At 44.2% G+C, this 24065-nt stretch overlaps 1 protein-coding gene across 1 annotated transcript in view; it reads right to left on the reverse strand.

Moving 5' to 3' along the window:
- adgrl3.1 (adhesion G protein-coupled receptor L3.1) overlaps positions 1-24065 on the reverse strand; it is a 106856-nt gene that overhangs the window by 27865 nt on the left and 54926 nt on the right. The window contains exons 7-12 of the mRNA XM_041933991.1: positions 23176-23964; positions 11042-11473; positions 10410-10513; positions 9362-9547; positions 7783-7821; positions 1330-1513 (exon numbers count right to left, since the gene is read on the reverse strand). Coding sequence (XP_041789925.1) covers positions 1330-1513; positions 7783-7821; positions 9362-9547; positions 10410-10513; positions 11042-11473; positions 23176-23964 — 1734 coding nt within the window. The remainder of the gene's footprint in view (positions 1-1329; positions 1514-7782; positions 7822-9361; positions 9548-10409; positions 10514-11041; positions 11474-23175; positions 23965-24065) is intronic.

A 24065-nucleotide genomic window follows, 5' to 3' on the forward strand; every position in this document is an offset into this window, starting at 1 on the left:
AATTACTCGGTAAATTCCCTGAAATTCACATGGTTAAGTTATTGCATTCATTCCATTTGCCCTTGCAGCTCTTTATCATATGAACAGTCATTTCAGTTGTTCTTTAGAGCCTTTTGCTCACCGCCATTTTCTACAAGCTGCACGCATCCCGCTGTGCAAAATAAACCGTTTAGAACGTTGTCGCATCACGGATAATAAAACTGAGCTAATTCTGTTTTCCACCGTTCAATTTAGATTTTAGACTGAGATACGTGAAAATAACGTGGTTATCTTTGACATCCCTTTCACGTTTATTACGGTGCAGCAGATTAATGTTCTGTTTTTCTTCGCGTACACAGATTTTTAATCCAGCCAAGCTGTTTGTGAAGTAGCACACACAGAAGTGAATGAATACTTTACACTCAGGGGTCAGTCTGATTTTTTTTAGAGTCCTGTCAGAAAAATGTGTTTTACATAAAAACCAGCGGCACCCACATGAAACTGCAGTGCAACATCAACAAACCCATCTTCTTCCACAAAACTCCATGAATTTTTACAGTATAATATCATCATTTAACATACAAGATTTTTACTCAGGTGTCATTGGCTACCTGTCGAACAAATTTAATGTCAACTATGCTTCAGTTTTTCATATTCTTGTACCATTTCATTATTTTATTACTGTAATGTATTTATCATGCAGAGCAGCCAGTCACGGTGCTGTTTAGGTCACCTTGCAGCTTTGATTCACGTGAACAAACTATAAACTCATTTTGCATGTGTTTTATTTCAACAGCATCATTCGGACCTACTTCCATTCACGTCTACTCATGTCCTTTCACATGTACAGGATGCGCGTGCGTGCGTGTGTGTGATTGCATGAAGGATGATGTTATTTTTTGACGAACTTTGAAGTTAGATAGTATACTTTGTTTCTCGTTTGTATTATAAAACATAGATCTGAGGCGACGTGTTCAGTAATGCCTGCTGTCAGCGCTGCCTCTTACTAGGATATTACATCATATTCTTAGATCTTTAGCAGCCTGAGCTGGTTTACGTTGTTATAAGATCTGCAAAAGGAGAAAAAAAACCCCAGTGAAATCTAAGAACTACATTTCTGCCAAATAAAGACACATTCTAGAAAGTCTTCCCTCTTTTATATTGGACTCAAGTCAACAAGAAGTACAAATGCTTTTGTTACAGCCGAGCCACACAACCTGGCCGCTGTGTAGCTTCAGCACAGCAAATGGAGGTTAAGTGCCTTGCTTCAGGGCATCTCAACAGGCTCTGTGACAGTTGCAGGGGCCAACTGAGTCTGGAGGGTGGCGAAGGAACCAAAAATGTACTCACGGATGTTGTCAGTAGTCTCCTGCACAGTGTCAGTCTTGAGGAGGTTGTCAGCCAACATAAAAGCCCCGGTCTCCACGGTGTCCAGGAGCAGAGTGGCCGAGTGCAGCTGCTCGCTGGTGGACAGCTCCTTCCACGCCGCCTGGGCTCGTGGCTGCAGCAAATTATTCACAGTCTCCACCATAGCCTGGGGCAGCAGTAGAAACACAGAGGTCACATGGAGGAAGCCAATTCTAACACTTTTATCACTTTCAGTCAACGATGCTAATGTGAGAATTAATGCAAATCCATTCAGAGTACATATCACATCGCTACACCATAACTACTGGAGACAGCAGTCAGTGGGATGCAACAGCGAGAATGCAGTGGCTTTTCATTTATCATGTTGATAAATCATGACAACAAAAAATGTTAGCGATGCAAATGTGGCATTCCCATGCAGAAATAACAAAGGCAAAAAACACAGAAGCTGTTAAATAAAAAAGGACATTTTACAGACTCGCAGGCCACCCTTTTTAACGCTCATTACCACCTTTTTCGTCCCCAAAACTCCCTTTAGAAAAGGATGCTTTGATAGAAAATCCATCACAGATGTTCTGAAAATCAAGCGAATTAGCTGATTGTAATCACCATGTGTCTACACCCCCAAACCTGGTTGTTCTTTTTTTTTTCCCCTTTTCCATTTTTTTTTTTTTAAGCAACAGTCTTATCTTTGAGTTGGAAAACTTGTGCTTGAGGGATTGAGAAGAAATTAGAGTTTTATCAGATAATGTCTGCTGGGTCACATCCAGCCATGCAGAACAGCTTTGAATCCAAAAATATTACCAAACGGAGAAGAGTTGGCTCGCATAGATGAAATGTGCTCCGCGAAACAATACTTATTTTGTCTCCGGCTTGCATTCCTTTATGCTCTTAAGAATTCACCTCCTCATTTTCAGACATGCACACCACACACACGCAGGCACACACATCTTTAGAAGAGCCTGAGAGAGATAAAGGAGCCGAGAGAAAAGCGAGCCGGTGGAGAGAGGGGGAGAAGAAGGGGAGAGCCATGGGAGAGCGATAAAACAGTCCAGTGAGTCCATGGTGACAGGCGTCCGCTGGGAACAAGGGAGGCGGAAAAGCGAATACAGGTGCTATCAAACACACACATCTCACACTCCCGTCTGTCTCTTTATTTTCTCTTTCTCTTGCTCCCACTGTAAACCACCCTTTCTGCAAACGCACTCCCATCCCTCACGCGTCTTGCAGTGCCTCTCCCTTTCTCTCTTGAGGAAGGTGGAGGGGAAAGTGGAAAAAGGAACGCAGGTGCCATTATACAAGCAAAGGGGGGAATTGCAAGGGCAAGAGGGGGGAGAGTGAGAGACATCAGTTTATTGACATTCACACATCAACCATTTGACTTCCTCCCTGGCCCTTTCACTCAGGGTTATGGAGAAGCGAGAGGCCAGGAGGGAGCAGGGGAGACAGCACCAGTGACTGTCCAGAGGTGAAGTGTGTGTGTGTGTGTGTGAATGTGTGTGTGTCCTAAGTGTCCCAGATAGACAAACACTGTAGATGATGAGTCACATGAGCGATAATATGTGCTACAAAACGTTCAGTTGGCCTCTGGAATAAGAGCGGCACCTGTTTATTTTGGGGGTGTGATACAAACATGTAGATACTGCACATCACACACGTGGAATGGGTGCTTAGCCAACACGCTAATATGATAATATTATGTCCTCTTTTAGCGCTAGCAGCTAATGAGCTGGGATGCATATGGGATGAGTTTGGGAGGGCTACATGTAAACAAAAACAAATTAATCTACTGCTTCAGCAAACAAGCAGAACAAGCAGGAGTGGATATAGGACAGACATGCATTCAGTGCACATATACCAAGCAAGTCTGTTTCTATCTCCATCCTCTCATTGACTGCGACAGCATCAGTGCTCCTTTAAAGGAAAACCTTGGTTTACTACAACTTGAGGATGTGTTTTTGTAGTTTTACCCATCCTGTCTATCAATTTTGACAACACTGAGGACATGTGATGAAATTTAGTATTGCAACGTCCAACAGACAGCAAGACTGGTTGCAAACAAGCTACTACTCAGGAAGCCAATCGACAAAAAAATAATAAGCAACTACTTTGATAATAAATCCTTTGAGCCATTTTTCAAGCAAAACTGCAAAACATCCTCTGGCTCCAGCTTCTCAAATCTGAGGCTTTTCTGCTTCTCTTTGTCTTGTATGATAATAAAGTGAATATCCTTGTGTTTTGGACTGTTGGTCGCACAAAACAAATCATTTGAAGATCAATTTTGCTCTAGGAAAATTGTGAAGGGCAATTTTGACCATTCTCTGACATTTTACAAACAAAACGAGTAATTGATTAATCTGGAACATAATTAGCATGATAATCCATGATGAAAATAATGATTAGTTGTAGCCCTACAGTCGACAGAACCGTGTCAGCAGGTTTATAATCAAGTCATTTATCGAGGAAAAATTCCAAAATGTTTGCAACGTTCTTGCTGCTGTTTTGTATCAAAGTAAATTGTACTGCAGTTTTAAGAAAATAATGTCAATTAATCAAGTATGAAACTAATTGAGAGAACCACTTTATTTAGAGGTAGAACTGAAAGTGAACATGCCCAAGACTGAACAAGGAAATCAGTCTGTAAAGAGTGACAGAAGTCTGACAATAATAATTTCACAATTCGCCTTTGTTATCTCCTCAATGGCTTTGCCTAATCCGAGGATTTGTTTAAAACTTGTATGATGGTGAACATTAGCAGATTTCTGCAAATAACTTGGTGAGTGGATTTTTTTTGCATTTGATACGAATGGTGGTCAGAACAAGTGCTGGATTGGTTGTGCATGAATGAGTCCATATGCGCTGACATATGCACGCCATACATACAATGTGGCTGTGCGTTTGTTTGATGTGCAGGTATGTGTGTTTGCATAGTGCATTGGATGCACGTGTGCTCGCAGAGTGTTGAAATCAAAATGTCTGTGTGTTATGTGTGTGTGTGTGTTGGATAGTGTGTGCACAGGGGGCTGGGAGAAGCATTGCAGTGCATCATTCTGCTCCACTTGCTTTACAGTAGCAGTCCAGGCAACAGCGAGAGGAGAGGATGCTCTGTAGGCACGGCAGATATGACAACAGCGGCGCTGCTTTCCACTCGCTGCTGGTGCTGCTCCCAAGCGCTCACTTTGATGTGTTTCAGATAACCCCCCTTTTCTACTCTCATTAAACTTTTCATTGCTTTTTATTGAACTTTTGATTATCTTGCATTTTCAATTTCATATAATTTTTTCATTGAAATTTAATTCGCTGGCACGGAGATTGCATCTGTGGAGGAGAGAGATAGGTAAGGAGAAGAAGGGGTGTGATTTCCTTGAGGTCCAGACATCTCCACATCACAAACTCAAAGATGGAATATACGCCTCTCTCTCTCTGTGTGTGTGTGTGTGTGTGTGTGTGTATGTGTGTGTGTCTGTGTGTGGGTGTGGGTGTGCCCGTAAGCTCTGGTGCCGTTGGTGACATTTCTATCTGCACAAGTATGAGGACTTGAGGGCTAAAATGGAGACAGGTTTTTTCAGGGGTCTTCAAAGAGGGGAGAGACTCTGCAGAGACAGATAAGGGTGTCGTTTGTGTGTGTGCGTGTGTGTGAATATGTATTACAGGGTAGGCACACGCATGTGTGTGCGTGCCCATGCAGCGTGCACGCACACACACACACACATGCACGCACCAGTAAATGGGGCAGAAGTGAAATGCTTTGAAGCGTTGGGGTAATCCAGCGTAAACAGCAGCGGCAAGACAGAGTAGAGCTGGGCTGTTCTACTACTCCCAGCTACACAAGGGGAACACAGGCACGCGCGCGCGAGCATGCGTGCACGGACGTACAGTATGTGTACGCACACGCACAGTAGGACATAGTTTGTAAAATGACGGAGTTGGGATGTTAGAAGTATGGAAAGGGGCGAGAGAGGAGGAAAGAACAGAATTTTTTTTTTTCTTTTGCTCGCTTGGCTGAGCTCTGAGAAAGTGCATGTTTTGAAAATGTTTTCATCAGAGAAGCAGGCTTATCTGTCAGTTGTTGTTGGAGTTTGTCTTCCCTGACAGGATGAGTTTGCAGCTAAATCAGGCTTTAAATTCACAGCATGCCGCGCTCTGACCCGCCATCCATAAATAGAGGGCAAATTAGACATTGTCACTGAGCATCACTGTCTCCTCACTGCCCCCTTTATTGTTTTTCTCTTTCTCTCGCGTTCCATTTCTGTTTCTGTGAATCTCTTCTTAATTTCTGACCGCCCCTCCCTCCTCCGTCCTGCCCTCTCTCTTTCTCAATCCACCTTACAGGCTCTACCTCCCTCCATCAATCCACCCTACAGCATCAAAGCCTCTCCACACCACCAACTTCATCATGAATAAATTGCCAATTTAGTATACATGAAACGAGTCCCCAGTTCCCCAAACGAAGTGAGAGAGGAGACGAGATGAAGTGTGTGTGAGAGAGAGAGGAAGGTGGGGGGGGGGGGGAATTCAATTATTTTTGTCTCTATTAAGAACCCAAACCTCCTGCCCACTCTCCTCACTTGGCAATTAGTGCTGTAGATAATTAACGAGGAGAGGGCAGCACCACACCACATCCCTAATCACGCACATTTCTATCTGGCGGAGTAAGGGACTGTTGGTATAATTTTGTTTCGCATTACTAAGGCTAATTATATAATCGATCACTCCCAGCCCCCTGCAGTAGCCAAGGTGTGTGGTGGAATGTTTTGATGTTAACCTGTAACTGGCTGTCTGAGAGCAGCCACTCTTTCAAACATCTTTGCATCTTTTATTGGATTAAGGCGGCACATCAAAAATGTCCGACCGGTTTGATGTGACAGCATTAGATCATTGTCGAGAATATATTTATATATTTGTGGCGCGCTTGCGTGAGTGTGTATGTGTGTGTCAGCTTGCATATAGTCCTAAGCCATGTTCTATGATGTGACATTGCTGACTGGTGCTGACGTTAAGACTTTTCAAGGGGGGGGGAGTGGAAAAAAGCCTGCATCAGGAGAAAAAGAGCTAGCCCATCAAGGGTGTGTGTGTGTCGGAGGATGCACAGAGAGAAAAAGGAGACTCTGCAGTCTATCTACAGCACATGGGTGAGGAAGGTGGGGTCGTTTGATGTTCTCAATTGTGGTTTTTGCTGACCAGAAACATGCCTAAGTAACGTTTTCTGTTCACGGGGTGAGCCCCGTGGCATCGGCGTGAACAAACGTCAATACGAGCACACCAACAAGGACGGAAAATAAATTAATACTGAGCCACAAACACAAGCTGGTATTATTTTTAAGGCACTAAGGCCATGACCAAGCAATACGCAACAGAATATCCATCATACTCAGGTCCTCCTCTCTGATTCGGCAGCAGAGAGGGCATTTCATTGAATGGAGATGGATAGCGAGTCATTTGGTTCCAGGCGGGCCTGTTTAGAATTCTGCAGACAGAACTGCAAAATAGATGAGCTATTATTGATATTGATCATGGCCTCTTATCAGTACCATTGATTCTGAATGCAAAAAAAAAAAAGAAATTGAAAACAAAAGCATGTCAGCGAACCCTTTGAGGAGACTAAAACTTTGTTAGCCAACACATTCTCACTTGGGACTAGTCACATACGGACGCTCGGTCAGGACTGCTTGGCATCACTTTTAAAGGTACTGGGTACACCGTTAGCATAATTTTGCCACGCGCAGGGCTCTGTGGTCAGGTTAGCATTAATAAATATACAACGTCTGGTTACACTTTCAAAATAAAGCTTTCTGTGAACAATAATAAATTGGCTTAATTTGATTTGGCTTAAAATAAGTATGTTAGTTGCGTCAAAAGAAATCCACCTTCATTTTTCACGAGGCTCGAACCCGAGTCCCTTGGATGAGGGTCCTGTGCTTGACCTATCCAGCCATCCCAACTTCCTCCAGTATGCATTTCTCACTCTTTATACTATGTAATTTGACGCATTGCGAGTGAGAACAGGCTGTCTATAGAAATTGGACTACCTTGCACTGAAATATAACGTTACAGGAGGACCCAGCACCTTTAACAGTGATGCCAGTATAGGTGCATGTGACGAGTTGGGAGTGAGAACAGGTTGTGTTGGCAGACACCAGCGGATGGTCTGATGATGGTGATTCTGATGCACACTGCAGTTCAGGACCAGAATAAACATGTTAAATGGTCGCCCTCCTCAAAGGGTTTGAATAAGAATTCTTCGTAGTGTTGTAATGTGTGATCGCGCACACACACACACGCACACACACACACACACACGCACGCACGCACGCACGCACACAAGCTTGCTTTGCTGATTACATGCTGAGTGTGGAAAAAAAACAACAAAACGATAAAGAACACGTGGGACTATGGTGTGGCAAAGTAATCAACGATACCAGGAAGCGGAAATACCTGTGTGAAAAACCTGCAGGACCTTTCTCTCTTCTGAAGCTGCAAATTCAAACAATTCAGTTGTTAGCGATATAACACCTCTCAATCACACACACGCACACACACACACACAGGTGCACAAAGGCAGTCACACCCACTTCATTACCATTGCACAAAAAGACTTCAGTGGCTGACATATATTGTTATTCTCCTCACTCGCATGGATTTTCACTCCTTCCCCCCTTTTCTTCCAGATTGTTGTCCATAATTCCCCCTGTTCCTCTATTCCCTTTCCTACACATTCTCTGCTTCTACTGTCAAGTGAATTGATGGCATTAATTACTCCGCCACTCGTGCGTGATTGGTCATATTTGATTTCCTAACAAAAATTAGCATAATAAGCCGGCATATTACTCAATTAGGTACATATAATTGGGCCATTATTGAGGAGGAATGCGTTTTCTCTTCCATGGAGGACTTTTTTTTCTCCAAAATCAACCTTTAACAGGCCATTTGGTCAACAGCAAAACACAGATTAATTGATTCCACTTAACACATGCTCCAGTATGTATTCACTTCACATGTGTTACTGAATTACTTAGCAAGGGAGCACAGGAGATGTAAAGAGTGTGAAAGTGAGACAAAAAGAGGCTGAAAGGGAGACGGAAAATAAAACAGATCCAGCGACTCAGACGTTAGAGCTGAAAAAAAAAAGGCAGTGACTGTATAAGAGGTGGCACCAGTTGTCAATCTAGCTGCTGAACCTCGCCTAACATTTTTGACCTGAGCAGAGCCAATCAAGAAACAGTCCACCATCCAGTCAGTCAGTCAATTAGCCAGCCAAGCCAGCCAGTCAGCAATTCCCCATTGATTTAAATCACTTTAACCGAACGCCTACACGAACAAAGCACAGAACTAAATTATTTCCTCGTCTAGCGAGGTAGTAAACCCAATCTTTTGCATGTTCGGCATCGGGTTTCCATTAATGTAATCCAGAAGTAAGCACTCAAGCCTGCTTGTCAACAGCATCTTCATAGCTGTAGCTCAAACCCTGAACTTCATTAAACAATATTCTATGACGTAAAACGTGTCCCAAGCCTGTTTTCGTCTCAAGCACTGTATTTTAATGAGAGCAACTCCCAGGCCGAGACAGACTTTTATTAAATTTCAGCCTCGATCTGAGAAGAGTTGAGGAACCCTGCCAAAGACTAAAAGCAGTTATCTATCACCCATAATGTTGTGCAAAACTTGTTACAAAGATACACACACAGAGAGGAGGATAAAATAATGTCTAAAAGTAGCTATTTATCATCTGGAGCTCTGCAGTGTTATGTATGGTTTTTCATCAAACTCTGCACACAGAGACTTTTCTAACCTCTGAAGGATGAGCCTGAGACAAAAACACTAACCTCTGATGCTATTTGTCTTGCTGTTAACTTGAAAGAGTCCCTCTATCTGCTCCCTATTCTCTCCCTCATCTCTCTTTCTCTTAATTTTCTGTCATTTACCTTGCATCCTTCCCCCATACTGGTGCCTGCGAGAAAACCATTCGTCACACTCAATCGCTCACTATGCGTTGACCTGTCTCAAGCCGCATTACCTTGGTGAGGCTGCGGGCAGCGCTGTCCTTGCCCCCGGGGGTGAGGTTCCTGAGCTGGACGTCCAGCAGTTCGACCAGTTGGGCCATGGCCCGCACTGTGGATGGCACATCGCCAGGACGCAGAAGCCCTTTGGTCTGCTCTGCCAGTTCCCTGGCCACGATTGCCGCCGTCTCGCCCGAACGGAGCTGGGAGCCAAACGGGGCGACGGGGTGGAGAGAGGGATGAAGTGAAACGAGTCCGATGAGGGGAGAAGTGAGGGGAGAGTTGGAAAGAGGAGAGACAGTTAGCGAGGGCGTGAAGAGGAGGACAGTGAGGGGCGGTGGGGAGAGAAGAGTACAGCAAAAGACAGATGGAAAAATGAGAGGAAGGGCAGAGAGGTGAAGGACAGATGGAGTGAGAGAAGTAAACGTGGAAGAATGGAGGTGAGCAAGACAAGAACAAAGATGGGATGAAGGGGCGTATGACAAGGGTCGTTAGGTTATTTGAAGGGGCCAGAGGAAGTCAGCGTTGTTTTTCCAGCACCTTGTAACTGCTTTCATAAAAACATTTAAGAATACTTTAAAGGAACATTTCCTACTTTGCTGCAATGCTGGTTTCACAGCTTCCATTTTTTCCCATATTTTGTCTTATAAAGAAAATCCCATAAAGGCTTGTGGCTCATGTGAGAACAGACACAAAGCCATAAATTGAAACTGTGGGAAGTTAACTGGGGCAGCACTTTCCAGAATAAAAGCATCTTGAATAATCAAACACAATGTTTTCCATGCAAAAGCAATGTATTCTATGTTAATTCCTGCCTATCATGAGTACAGTGTGAGTGAGTGACCTTATAGGACATTTCCATTCCCCTACAGCTGTATAAAATCTCACACATCTCAAACGCGAGTTAGAGTTAACAAACGAAGAAGGATACGTGGCCTACATCTTCCCCTGTGGTCAGCGCGTCTTCATGTGTGAGAAATTGCTCCAGGACTATATCTATAACACACTCCCTTAGACTAGGTCTCAGCGTGGGCTATGAGGGCCAGCGGCAGCATTCAGACTCACTTTCTGCATGATGTGGTTGACCCAGGGTGACGTGCAGTTGCTGAGGTCGGGGCCTTGGGGATCCCAGTAGCCCAAATGGGCCATGCACACGTATGTGGCCACGCCTGCAAGACAAGCAAAACACACAGTGTAAGACAGCGCTGACATTCAACAGGAGACATGAGGACTCTTGAGTTGCCGGAGGTTCACCGTTGAGTGTGTGTGCGCGTGTGTGCGTGTGTGTGTCTTGCCTATGCACATTTTATTTATAACATTTTATGATTGCAGATAGTACTTACAGAAGGTTAAGGCTCACATGCACATAAATGTGACTTTTTCCAGGTTTAGATGTGCTTGTATTCTGCTGCTTTTACTTCTGGATTTATTTACTGTTTTAATGCTTTTATTTCAGAAAAGAGATCAAAACTGTTTGCACCTTTTCCAAGACACACCTCTAACTTGGTTATAGCTGTATTGCTACTACAGTTTGCTGACAGTTGTGCAAAGAATATGTCGGCTAAAACCAAATGGAGATAAAGGAGCAAACTAAAAAATTAATAACAACATATAGAAAGACACATTGCATGAGACAAAGCTTTCACACACACTTTGATGAACGTTCTGCTGTCCTGCCACCCATGCAGCTTCCTTACCCAGTGTCCCTACAGGGCAGGGTTGTTTGGCTGTCTGGCCTTGCTGCGTCCGGGGCCACGATATGTCGGCGGTCACCCTTGGACTGCAAAAGTCTTGAGGAGGCAGGGCAGGAGGCTGCGGGGGTGCTGGAGGGACCTGCACTGGAGGGGAGCGTCCTCCAGCTTTCTGGTTGGTGTCGGGAATCTGGTTGGTGTCCGATGACGAGCCACCGGCAGGGACCAGGACGGGCTGGCGAACCGTGGTGGTGGTTCGGTAGCGCTGGCCGGGGGAGGTGGTGAGGAGAGGCCGCGGGGTGGTGTAGTAGGGCGGAGAACGGGTGGTGGTGGTGCGGCTGGTAGATGAAGAGGAGGAACCTCCGCCACCAACTGGACCTCCCCCTCCTCCTCCCCCACCTCCTCGGTTGGGGGGCATAATGGGAGGGGGGCGATAATCTGAAGAGCAAAGAGAAAGAGAGAGGGGTTAACGTTCAACAAATCACAGCACCACGAGCTCTTCATGCCAGGACAAGAGTTAAAACTGTATTCCCACACTGAAAAAGTAAGAACAACAGAGTTAAAAGAACTGCCATCAACCGTCTGTGTCGGCCCCAAGAGATGTGCAAGCATAAATAATACTATAGCCACAGGTGCTAACACATTTGCAGATGTTCATTTGCACAGCACAAATTGGCTTTAATGGAGAGTAGATCATGTTTCTGATGACTTCCTAATATTAGTGTTTCATTCCTCATCAACGAAGTCATGTTTCAGATTTCTTTGTGATTCTTTCATTTTTTTTTATTTTCAGTTACTCCAGCAAAGAACAGCAGAAAAACATGAATGTGCGTTCTAAAGTGGTGGAATAATGTATGAGCACAATATCTCCCAGTAAGACCAACAATCGGTTTGTCCTGCAAATGTGCACAGGGCAACCAGTCCTTCCTGTGGGACTGACACACAGTAGTGGTTCTTGCTGCCTATTCTGGCAGAAAAAAACATTCTCTCAGCGTCATGCATGATTCATAAGACCATGACATCGCGAGAGGCAGGGAGGCCACTAAAATGCATATGACACACTCTTTTACTGTCAATATTTCATTATAAAAAGGCTCAATTATTCACACTGACCCTGTTCAGGGGGCAGACATAAAGAATGGATTGATGACATGATGAGAAGAGAGAGGAATAGAGCACGTGTTTGTGGAGTGGTGTGGTGTCTTCTTGTGAACAAACTATACCCGGCCTCTATCTGCAAACCTCCTGCTGCTTCCAACTGCACATGGTACAAATCAATAGGGGGATCGAAAGTTGAGTAGAGGGAAATAATTGTTTAATTACTTTCCTTTTGAATGATTTTCATTGGTCCCAAATCATTTGGAAGTCTATTAGTGTGATCCTGCATACAGGTGGAGGCCACTTTCTGAAGGCACGTCTTCACTTGGAATCATTCTTGAACAAAGCAGCGAACAGCTTTGTCTGTAACTATGAACACTTTTATGATTCAGCTGAGACGGCCTCAGTATCAGTATTTCAAATAAAAATGCAAATTCATATACTCAAGAATATTTTTTAGGAATTTGTAATTATAGAAAACAAACCCACAACCCTTAAGTTTGACCCCGCAGATGTTTCCACACTATATGAGTTAGTTTGGATAGCTCCAAACTTTTTTTATACTGAGTAAACTGTGTCCTTTTGCACCTGGCCCTTCTAGATACAACTACAACTGAGTGCTTATGCCAAATCAACGCAGCACACTCGATATACTTTGCTTGCAGGCCAATATGGCTGATAACAAAAGACTTTTCTTCATCTTCCTATTACAAACCCGCAGTATGTGGATTTCTGCAAGTACATATAAAGGCAAGAATGCAAACAAATACAGAGGCAAACACATAATCACAGAGGCAACTGTCTTAGATCACAAAACTAGTCAAATAAGTAGTCTCACAGTTTCATGTTCTGTGACTTTTACAAGAGAAATGTGTATTTCTCTATAATCTCAGGCTCTGTGTTTAGTTGTAAGAATACTGTCCACACACACAATAAGAAAACCTAAACCTGAAATACTCCAGAGTCCACAGAAAGCTGACCCGGGCTGAACACGCCTAAAAAGATTTTCCTCACCACCTCCACGCCGACCTGCAACTATGAATATGATTTATTTTCTTCTGAAGAGTGTGCAATATACCGACATCACGCTACATGATTTCTGGGTAATGGAGTCCTTCAAGCTCTCAAAAACTCAGCTATCACTCGCTGCCAGTCGGGGTAGCAAAAGTGCGAGGTTGCCTTGTGCAGCTTTGAGTCTGCCCCGATGTGAAAAATTCTCCACTCCACGATTTTCAGCAAAGCAGGCACAGGCACTTGTGTTTCTCTGTCTGAGGGGGTTGGTGCGCCGAAGGCCATAATATGTACTACATGCTGGTCATTGACATTGAAGGGTTATAGAGTTTGTCATCTCTCAGGGGCTGTACGTTTTGCTCAGGAAATGGGTGTGATTGTAAGAATGTAACCAGTACAGGCTGGCATAATATGTGTAAGCCAGTGGATTTTTGCTGCACTGTATATAGATTTCTATGAGGTCTGATTTGGAGCGCAATGTGCATAGAATTAGCTTACTGCAGTTTTTTGGTAAAAGCCATTTTTTATGTTCCTTCGAGGCTGAGGGGAAGGTGCGAGTGTGTGGACATGTGGGTGGTAGAAAAGAGTGAGTGTTTATTTACTGTAAACCGAAGTTGTCCCTTCCTGTGGATTTTAAGTTTAATTAAAGACTCTCCCTCTCTCTCTGTCCGTCTGTCTGTCTGTCTGGTTGACAGACAGCCATGTAACATGCCGCTCCTCCTGTACGTTCTGTTCTCTTCCTCCACAACTCAATGGAGTGTTTCCGTACCTAAACTGTGCTGCTCCCCGTTCCTGAATCACTGCCGCCCTGCCTCATGCATTCTCCACGGAACATTGCCATCAATCATGCGTAGCAGCAGTGGCCTAGGGACTAGCTGTCAATCTCCCGAGTGTGTGTGTGTGAGTGTGTGCGTGTGAGCGTGCACGCATGTGTGTGTACTTACAAAACAGAGAGTTAGTGTGTGTGTGTCTATCTGCACTCAAACGGGAAGCTCCATTAGGACCTCTGCCACAACAGTAGAAGAGTAATGGTGTGCGTGTGTGTGTGTGTGTGTGTGTGTGTGTGCATGCATGCATGTGTGTGTGTGTGTCTGAGGTTGATGTCTGCTGTCATTTGAGTACAGGGGGAGAAAACACAGGGGCTGGCAGCTTGAGGTGAGGTAACACAAAAGGCTGCAAGCATCACAGGCAAGGGCCACAGCACTCCACTACCCATGCATCCCCATCTCTCTACCTTCCTGTTCTCTTGACATTTTCCACCCGATTTGATCGCTCACTCATCACTTCCTTTCACTTTAATTCTCCCTCATCTCAATTTCTGTATTTCCCAGCGCTCTCTTTCAACCGTGCTCGCCTGTGTGTTTATTTTGTCCTCCTTTGCTCTCTCGATTGCGACATTTGGATGAAAAGTAAAGACAGGAAAAAAAAAAAGATGTTGTCACGTGATGAATTCATCACTGGCATCACTCAGGATGCTGTGAAAGATGCTGTGGGGAGCTACAGCAACATGACATAACAGCTTCATGAAACATTTATAGAGAAAAAGGCTAGAGGTGGTACTCCTGGGTACTGACATATCTCCCTGCGTTTAAGCTTAGGAAGCATTGACTAAATGCGTTATGACAACTTCATGATGTCAGCTAACCTAAACGTTGCGCTCTTAACCGAGACTGATGCCACAAGATCAGGCATGTGACAAAGCAAAACTACAGTCATACATTCAGGTAAGAGTTTTGCACTTTGTGTATGCCCTGCATGTGGCCGACATATTTTGACGGATATGTTTTCGAAGAAAAGTCAGTTATCATATCACACGGCGTACGCAACACATGGCTCTTCAACAGCCACATTCTACTGCAGAAACTTAAGAAATGCATTGCTGCTGCATAGTCCTGCATTAATGGTTCTATCTAGCTGTGGGCGACATGCTTGGAATCAACCACATGATATTAATAAGAATAGCAATATATCACAATATGTCATATGCATGCAAAACGGTAGGAGCATACACATAACCCAGGTAGATGCAAGGTTAATTGAAACTAGAACAAATGAAAAGAATGCTGCTGGTGTGGGGACCATCTTTTAACGTTTTGATAAGGCTAAGACCCCCACTGGGATTGAAACATTGGCTCTCTAAATAAATTTGTGGCTTGGCGGTGGCGCTGTGTATGCATGCAGGATCACAATTAGTTCAATAATTAAGGTGTAATTTAACAAACTGTGGCACATTGTTCCATTTGGCAACACTCTTCAAAAGTATGGAACGGAATCCTCACTTTTTTTTTTTTCATCTTTCAATAATTTGCTTGGAATCATTTATTTAAACAGCAATTTCTTTTAAACAGTAACACAATGTGAGCAAATCATAATGATTAAATTACCACTAATAGCTGGTAAGACTTAATTCTATTCTATTGTGTTGGTCAAGTTCCATCCGCTAGGGAGAATGCCTGGTACAGTTGAAAGCACCAGAACTACTAATGGACCCTTACTGTTTTCATCAGCTGCTGTTCACACGGTCAAGAATAGACTTTCGATTTCAGCTTTTTAGCTAACATGGATCAGAGGAAGTGAACTTCAAACACTGACTGTTCAAGGCATTTGGCAAACTCTTCGCTGAAGAAGGCTCTTTGGTATGAGTGAAAGCTCCGGAACAGCTATGTTTGCATTCTATAACAGCTATGTTGGCTATTCCGTTCCATTCCACTCTACGCTGTTTGTTTTCCTGACCTGTAGCGAGCCCGTGGGGAAGGTGAGACAATGGCAGCCTGGCAGTAAACTTGTTCCTGGAGTTGTCTATCTGTCATCACGCTGGAGTGGCCATAGAGACGCTGTCAGTCAGCCTAGGATGCTAGCACATGCTCATCTGACATGCAGACGTGTGTGTGTGTGTGTGTGTGTGTGTGTGTGTGTGTGTGTGTGTGAGTACGCCTATGACTGTGTGTGGCGATGTTTTTCTGTGTGGGTGAGACTGCCTGTCTCTGCCTCTGCTCTGTTTTGCCGAGAATGCTCTTGACTTCTCACTCGGTAAACAGAGGGATCGTAAATCCACAACACAAAAGGTAGAAGGCAGGGAGGAGAGAGGAGAGGGAAAACGAACTTCCCCTGGCAAGTTTCCCACATCGTCAGAAAAGCGGCAGACAGCGAGCGAGCGAGTGAGAGAGAGGGGGAGTGGAACAGAAGCAAAGAGAAGAGGGATTTGAATTAAGGCAGAAGTTTCACAGAGCTGAGACTGAACTGTCTATTATACTTGTATGGTCTTCTTAATATGCAAGATGATTACTTTCTTGCACTTTGCTTAAAAGTTACTGCCTACTTGCCTCTACACACACGCACATACACACACCATCCTGATCAGCAGGGAGGGGTGGATCCAGGGGGGTAACAGTGAAATGATAATCTGGAGGGCACAAAGCTTTCGAGGCTGGATAGTAGCACAGACATTGAATAGGGCTGCATACTGTGATAACACTGCCCCTATGGCTGGAGTGCACACACACACACTCACTTGTACAGACACTCAGCTGTGCTCCGAGCAACACACACACACACACACACACGCAGATACGCACACACTTGAACAGAAACTTATTTTCACTCACTTCTGCACGATGCAAGAAACACACACACACACGAAGAGCTCGTGGCGAGTGGCTCGCGCCTGCTGATAAGACAGAATGGAGCACTTCAAAGCAGCGATACTTTGAGATAGAAAACAACCTCAACTAATAGAGCCTCCCTCAATATGGCTGGCAGGCAACGCCACGTTCCGCAGCCAATGTGTCACATACAGACGCCGCATCACCCACCGCTCAGCCCTGTCGGCTTACCAGTTGCGTAATCATGTCATCCCTCTGCTGAGGTTGGAGACACCTGCAGCAAGTTTGCCAATTACACGCTTCTATCTTAATCAGGGGAAGTTCCCTTGTTCAAAGCAAAAAGCTAATGGGACAGACCAATTTCTGCTTCTTTATTTTTTGTTTCCCTGGTTAATAATTGAGGAAATCATCTGCATATTGCTTTAAAGTCCAGATCGTGGCCTCTCCTATTGCAACCATGGATTTATGTCAATTCAGTGAGGACAACAGCTGCAGTATAAATATATAGTGGGCATCCAGCAAAAGGCTATTACTGCGGTAAAATGAGCGCTGTAGACTAGCAAGTGACCCTGTGGCTGTTCAATATTCTGCTCCCCATAATTTATCACCAAGGCCCATCATTTAGAGATTAAGATTGTATCCACTTTGGTGCCCTCCCTGCACGTTCTCCTGCATTTCAAAAATGAAATCCGAATGGAGCACAGCCACGGCGACACGCTCTGCTCGCTGCTTTCTTCTGTATTTACTTCCTGTGAGGCTGTGGGCTTCCCTTCCACCCTGTTGTCCTAGGCCAGGCCTGCTTAATTTGGCATCTGCTTTTTGGCAGAAGAGACGCGGTGCGGAGGCCAAACGCACGCAGAGGTTCTGGCTGGGGCAATCCAATCGATAAGGACACACTGCAGGCAATGAACAGGTGCAGCAGGCTCTCTGAAGCAGAGCCCGGTGTCTGCCGAGACGGCTGTGTCGTAATCTATTTGGGAGGGAGGGAGGGCGGCAGGGAGGGAGAAGGCAGGAGGTAAAAGACGAAGACGAGAGAGGACAGAGGTGCAGAGTGTAGATTGTGTTCATGTCGCCTTGAATAATACTTTTTTGTGTAGCGGTATGACTCAGACAATTTTATTTAAGAAATTCCATCTAATACACACGATTAACAACAAGACAGGTGCATGCTTTTTGACACACAGTCCCACAACAGGGAGAGTAAAATTTATAATTCAAGGGTTTATGTTTTGCAAACAATCATAAACACACTAAGTAAACCTGCTTTTATTTTAACAGAGCTCAATCATCTAAAGTGGTGGGAACGGTCAGGTCTATCAGGGACTGTACACACAGACAATATGCACACCCACGCACACGCACACAATTTGGTGCGAGAAGCCAGAAATGTGCTGAGAGTTGGTCTAATCAGTGATCTGGTGAAAGAGGGTCTCCACTTCAGCCATTAACTCTTTTTATTCTCCCCACTTCAGCTTGTTTCCAACATTTCCTGCACTGCTTAGCCCTGTCGCTTGATTGCAATCTGGTGCCAAGTAAAAAAGAGAGAGGAAAGGAGAGGAGGAGAGAGGATAGGTGGGGGAGGATGGTGTAAATAAATGGAGGGGGGTAAAGACAATAGATACTCCATGCTCGACTTCCTTCGGAAATGAAGCACTGTGATTCCAGCCATTAAGAGTTCAAGGGTGAACATTTAAATTTCCGTGAAATGACAGAGTGGCCAGTAGAGGTCATCTCTATATAACTGTGTGTTTAATAGATTAGAATAGAATGGCAGCGTTTGATTACTAGCTAATTAAGATTGAGGATATCACATTTGACACTTTAGATATCTGACTGAAGTAAGCAACGGGTTAGTATAATTGAGTTTTTATCTGTGGCTACATGGATTTCACACTGATTTACAGAGAGTTTTCACTTGTTCAAAGCCCTGCGAGCGCCAAAATGATGCTTGAGAAAATTGCAATCAAACTCTCAAATCAGAGACAAATGCAAAAAAAAAAGAACTTCTCTTTTTAGATATCGCTATTTCTCCCTGTTAATCATTGTTTCTTACAGCATAATTTAGAGGCCGGAAAAAGAAGCTGTAGGTGTGCATATGTTAGGATTGGATTTTTAAAAATTGTGCAAATTTAATGTTGCACATAAACACTGAAATAATCTTTCAGAAGGTGAATGCTCCTGCATAAGTTTTAATAAAGTTGAAGTCATTATTGTAAAGAGGTGCAAAAAAACAACAACATCACAATACCTCCAGGGTTGCTCAGGAAACTTACTTACTCACCTTTCCTGTTCTACTAATTTCAGTGTGCTCGCTCTATCCAATAGAATATGCTCATCAGATTGTCTCACTTGAGCGTAAGAACTTAAGTAGATCATCACCTTAAAGGGCTCGAGTGAGGCGGCAGCACGACAAAGTGAACATGCGGTGCTGGCGAGACTTAAAGCCTGTGAAAATTCACAGCAAGGATGAAAGAAAAACATACAGAGAGGTGCAGGTAGCAGGAGAAAATGAGATTGAGATAGAGAAAGAAAATAAGGGTGAAACAAACATGGGAAAGGCAGTGTGCACACGCTGGTCTATTCAGTTTTGGCTCTGTATGCCCCTCCTCTCCCGAAGATGCGGATAACATGAATAATTTTGCGACTTTGTTGGGAAAACTTTCTAAAGTGTGGCAAGGCAGACTGGAGGTGATAAATTATTCAAATGTTTCATCGGAGCCATGCCGCTTGCGTAGGGCAGGCCTCTATAATATGCATGTAAGAAGACATGATGAAACAACTCCATAAACAGTAGAGAGTGAGGGAGTGTTTGGGGAGTGTGTGGCAGGAGGAAGGGGTAATACAGAGGCAAGTGACTTTGACTCTATGTCGGCATTCACGCACTAGGCCTCTATGATATATACATCTAAGGACACTCGATGAAATAGTCTTGTGTGTGTGTGTGTGTGTGTGTGTGTGGGGGGGGGGGGGTGGTTGAGTGCAGGAAAAAGGAGGGCAGATTAAGCGGGAGATAAGAGCGACAGAGAGAAAAACAGTGCAAAACACAGAGTTAAAGGGAAAGATATATGAGAAGAGGAAGGGGAAATATTGAGATTCCTGCCATTGTGAGTGAACATGTTTGTGTGAGAGACGGGGGGAGAAAGAATGGGTATTTAACAGACAAAGAAGAAACACAAACAGACATGGGAAACAATGAATGGCGAGAGGCAGTTCACTTTCTTCTCCAGCACCAAGGGAGGAAGAATATGCATTTCAAAAAGATCATTTTCTGCTCCATCATTGCTGTGATGGAATACATGAGGGTACACCTTCATATTATCTGCTGGCCTACGGTGAACTAAACTTTCCTCGTTATATCCTCCCAGCGATGTTTAAATTCTGATGCTTCAATACTTTATTCAATACTTACACTTAGAGGGGAATACAGTTTTTTTTTCTAAATCCCTTTTTGTGTATTAAAAAAAAAACAAAAACAAGCCAAGCATCTCAAAGCAGTATCTAATGTTACCACAAACACCAATATAGAGCTCGATAGAACTGAAATTTAGCATTACAGAATTGGCAAAATTATGACTTCATTTAGTATGTGTCTGCTGAGTCTGAGTCCAAACAATGACAATACTTCAGATTGACCTCTTCTAAACCGCCTTTGTTAGCCAGCTGCACAGACAAAACACTGTAATTGGTGCTCTGTTTTGTAGCCCAATTACACTCAGTCCTCAGCGGCCTACCTCGGCCTTCTCTCACTCCATGGCCCATTTCCTGTCTTGTTTTATATCTTTAAGAAGTCCATATGAGCCGAAACAAAAGCAGAGTGAGCAATACGCTACATCAGTAATGAGTGGAAACCCTCAGAACGGCCCCTTCCCCTGGCCTGTTTCCTGAACTAAGAAAAAAAAAAAAACACCAGGGCTGGAACATAGTTTAATCATAGCCACCTCATAGTATATGCTTAACATACTTATAGTGAGTCTAAAAAAAAATGGCTCTCTTAGACAAGTCTAGACAGAATGAAGAGAAAAATATAGGGTCTAGATTCAACAACACAAAACTGGAATGAATCGACTTGTCGCCTCATTTTCCGAAGAATGAGAAAATCATGCAGTTAATCCTTGTCTTCATTGAGTGAGGGAGCGGAGCGAGGAGGCGAGTAAAGGAGTGGGGCAGCATTGATTGTATGTATTTATCTCCCGCTGGTCAGCAGTCTGGCTTGTTGCCGTGCACTGGAGGTCATTCTCCACACTGAATCCCCATTGATCTCTTTAGAGCCTCCAGAGACACCCTGAGCTCCATTATGAGAGTGATCACACTCTCAGGCGTACACCAATAAACACGTATGCACGCTCATGAATAGAGAAGCACAAACTCATACGCTAAGTGCATTAGCACATTACGACACGGCCGTGCACGCCATTATGCATGCATAAACACACACATACACACATTTTTACACCATGGCCTCACTTCACACATGCACACTGATCGGTAGAAACCAAGTTTAACGCTGCCTCTCTCTATAATTCCTTGTTCTGCGCCTCCTAACTGTGTGTAAGAGCATGCATTAATTCAGACATCATTTAATAAGACACGCAGCCAGACTGCCTTGACCACTCCATAGAAAGGTGCTGAAAGGCAATTAGGTTGGGCAAATAGCCCTTCAGGCTCCAGGGGCCTAAGCCCTTCCATCCAGGCAAAGAAAGAAGAGGAGGGTTCAGTCTAACCTCACACCAGGGTTGAAAGAGAGTTGCTCTGGGTCAGACAGTATTCCTTGCCCTTTCAGACAGGAACAGCAATAATAGTTAAAACCAACATTACTGGTTTGTATACGAGTCAACCTGCAAAGTGGACTCATGACCCTCCAGACCTGGGTTGAAAATTGGGTCAGACACTGTGCATCTTAAATAAACAGACATATTGACAAGTTTCATACAGAAGAACCACATTGGATTTCCTGAGTCGAATGTGAAAGTCAAGGATCAGTTCACCGTGATCACTCACATTTAATAACTTACATCTAGTGGTATCTAACCATGCAGAGAGTTGTGATTTCTGTCAGTTACACTTTTGCTTCCAACCAAACACAAAGATGAATAAGTTATGTGGTCTCAAAAGATACATTTTAAGCTGCCATAATTGTTTTTTGTTTTTTTCCTTGATGTTCTCACGAAATAAGACGAATCCAAGTTCAATATTGCACTCTCCTTTTAGCTCTGTTTTGGTCTCCACCAACCCCTTAGGGAAATATTAATATATATGGCTTTTAGCTGCTAAATGCTCCACTGTATTCACCAGCTAGCTAACCTTGATTTCGGTTGTCCTGAGCAGTTAATGTATAGGTAGTCTATCAATGCTTTTTGGTAAAAGAATAACGAATCACTGCGGCTGGAAAAAGTTTCATGAGTGTCTGCCTAAACAGTAAAGCTGTGGGCCATAAACCCAATCAATGATCTGAAATATGCCTAAGTGCTCAGAGTCAAGAGATAATCATCTGTGGGTTTGCTTCTACTAACGGCTCCTTTCATGTGTCGTCAGTGCAGCCGTACTGAACCCCAAAGTGTTTTTCTAGAGAAACCCACAGTAGCCTCGTCTGAGTGGATCAACGATAAACCAACAAAAAAAGGACGAGTCAAACACAGGTCAAAGTGTCTTCACATTGTCTTAAGCGGATGTCCTGTATGAAAGCGGCATTAGTTCATCCTCCCTCCAGACGCTCCTGGCTGCATTCTTCAGGAATGCATTAGGATTTGTTAACCAGCTGGGGAAACTGAAGTAAAGTGCTGGCAAGTGGTAAAGTAAAAGGCAAGAAGCATTTACAGTATGTTAGGCTCAGCATGACATCATTAGAAATATTCTTCTAAAGGCAGAGATCAAGGTAGTCTTTCTGATGCCTTTGCGAGCTTCTCTTTGGTTAAATAAAGCAGAAACATTTCCCCAAACAGCATCTCTGCGTGCACCTAGAACTTAGATGACACTGGTATATCCAGAACCATCTCTAAAAGTTTTCTCTTTTGTTTTTTTCAATCCTGAAGACATGCAGATTCCATGGGTGGGGCGGTGGGGGAACAGTCATAATTGAGAATTGTGACAGCACAGATGGTGCTTTTCTTCCTTTTTAAGTCATTTTGCAGAATTAATTATTGGAGGAAGATTAGTGGCTGTAAGTATTCCTTATGTCACAACAAAAAGCATTTATCATCGTGAATATTAAAATGAATGAATATTAAAAGCACTGCAAATATGCCAAGGTATTTCATGTGAAGATTTTAAAAAATCACATCACAGCCTGTCCAATTATTGTAGTGGGGAAAGTACTCAAACCTGCATCTTTTTTTCTTCTTATTACACATGGTGCTAAGCTGAAAACCATTAAGAATGACAGGCGGAGGAGGAGGTGGAGAAAAGAGGAACTGGGTTGAAGGTGAGACCTACCATTGTTGCCAAAGTCCAGCGAGTACTTGACCACGTGGTAGTTATTCCACACGTACAGCAGGTTGTCTCTGGGGTTGTAATCCACTGCGGCGATGTACTGGTAGGAGTTGGGGAAGGGTATGTTAACCGTCATCTCCTTGCTCTTATCAGTGTTGTACATGTAGTCGATTTTGTTCCCCGTCCCTTCATTGTCGTCATCTTCGTAGACGGTTTTGACCACGTACAGCACCCCGCAGATCATGAAGGCATTGGAGGCGGAGCGTTTGTCGTAGCTGGTGTCCCACGAGCCTTCAATGCGCAGGGTGTAGGGGTTGAGCTGGCTCACCACGATGCGCCCGTTGTTCTGCTCCGTTGCATAGATCACCCACAGCCCGTTCTCGTCCACTGCTAGGTCAATGTCCGACTTGCCCCCCCAGCGGTATGGGGAGGTGTCGTGGTAGTTGGCGTTGGCAATGATGGCCTCGCCACTCTTGATGCGAGTGCGCAGGTCAAACTTTACAATGTTGCGGGTGCGCTCCTTGTTGAAGAACAGCGCGCCGTCATATACAACAAAACCTGTCCCATCCACACGGTGCGGGAGTTTATAGGTGGTGGTGGGACGGCCTGCGATGAAGTCCTCCTTTGACGAGTACTCTGTCAGCGTGTCTGTGCGGTACGGCGTCCAGGGCATGTAGTAGATCTTGTCCGAGGCCTGCAGAGGGTCTTTGCACCACGCACCCGACTGGTGATCGGACTCAAAGAGATGCTCGCTTTGGTACACTCCCCGCAGAATGCCAGGGCAGAGAAAAACTGAGGAACGGGTGACAAAAAATTCACATTAGATACATTTTCATGCAGCCGCTGCAAAATGTCAACTATTCTCTCCAGATTTTCTGACAGCGCCTGCGAAA

Source organism: Chelmon rostratus, chromosome 3 (genome assembly GCF_017976325.1).
Source record: "Chelmon rostratus isolate fCheRos1 chromosome 3, fCheRos1.pri, whole genome shotgun sequence".
NCBI classification, from domain to species: Eukaryota; Metazoa; Chordata; class Actinopteri; order Chaetodontiformes; family Chaetodontidae; genus Chelmon; species Chelmon rostratus.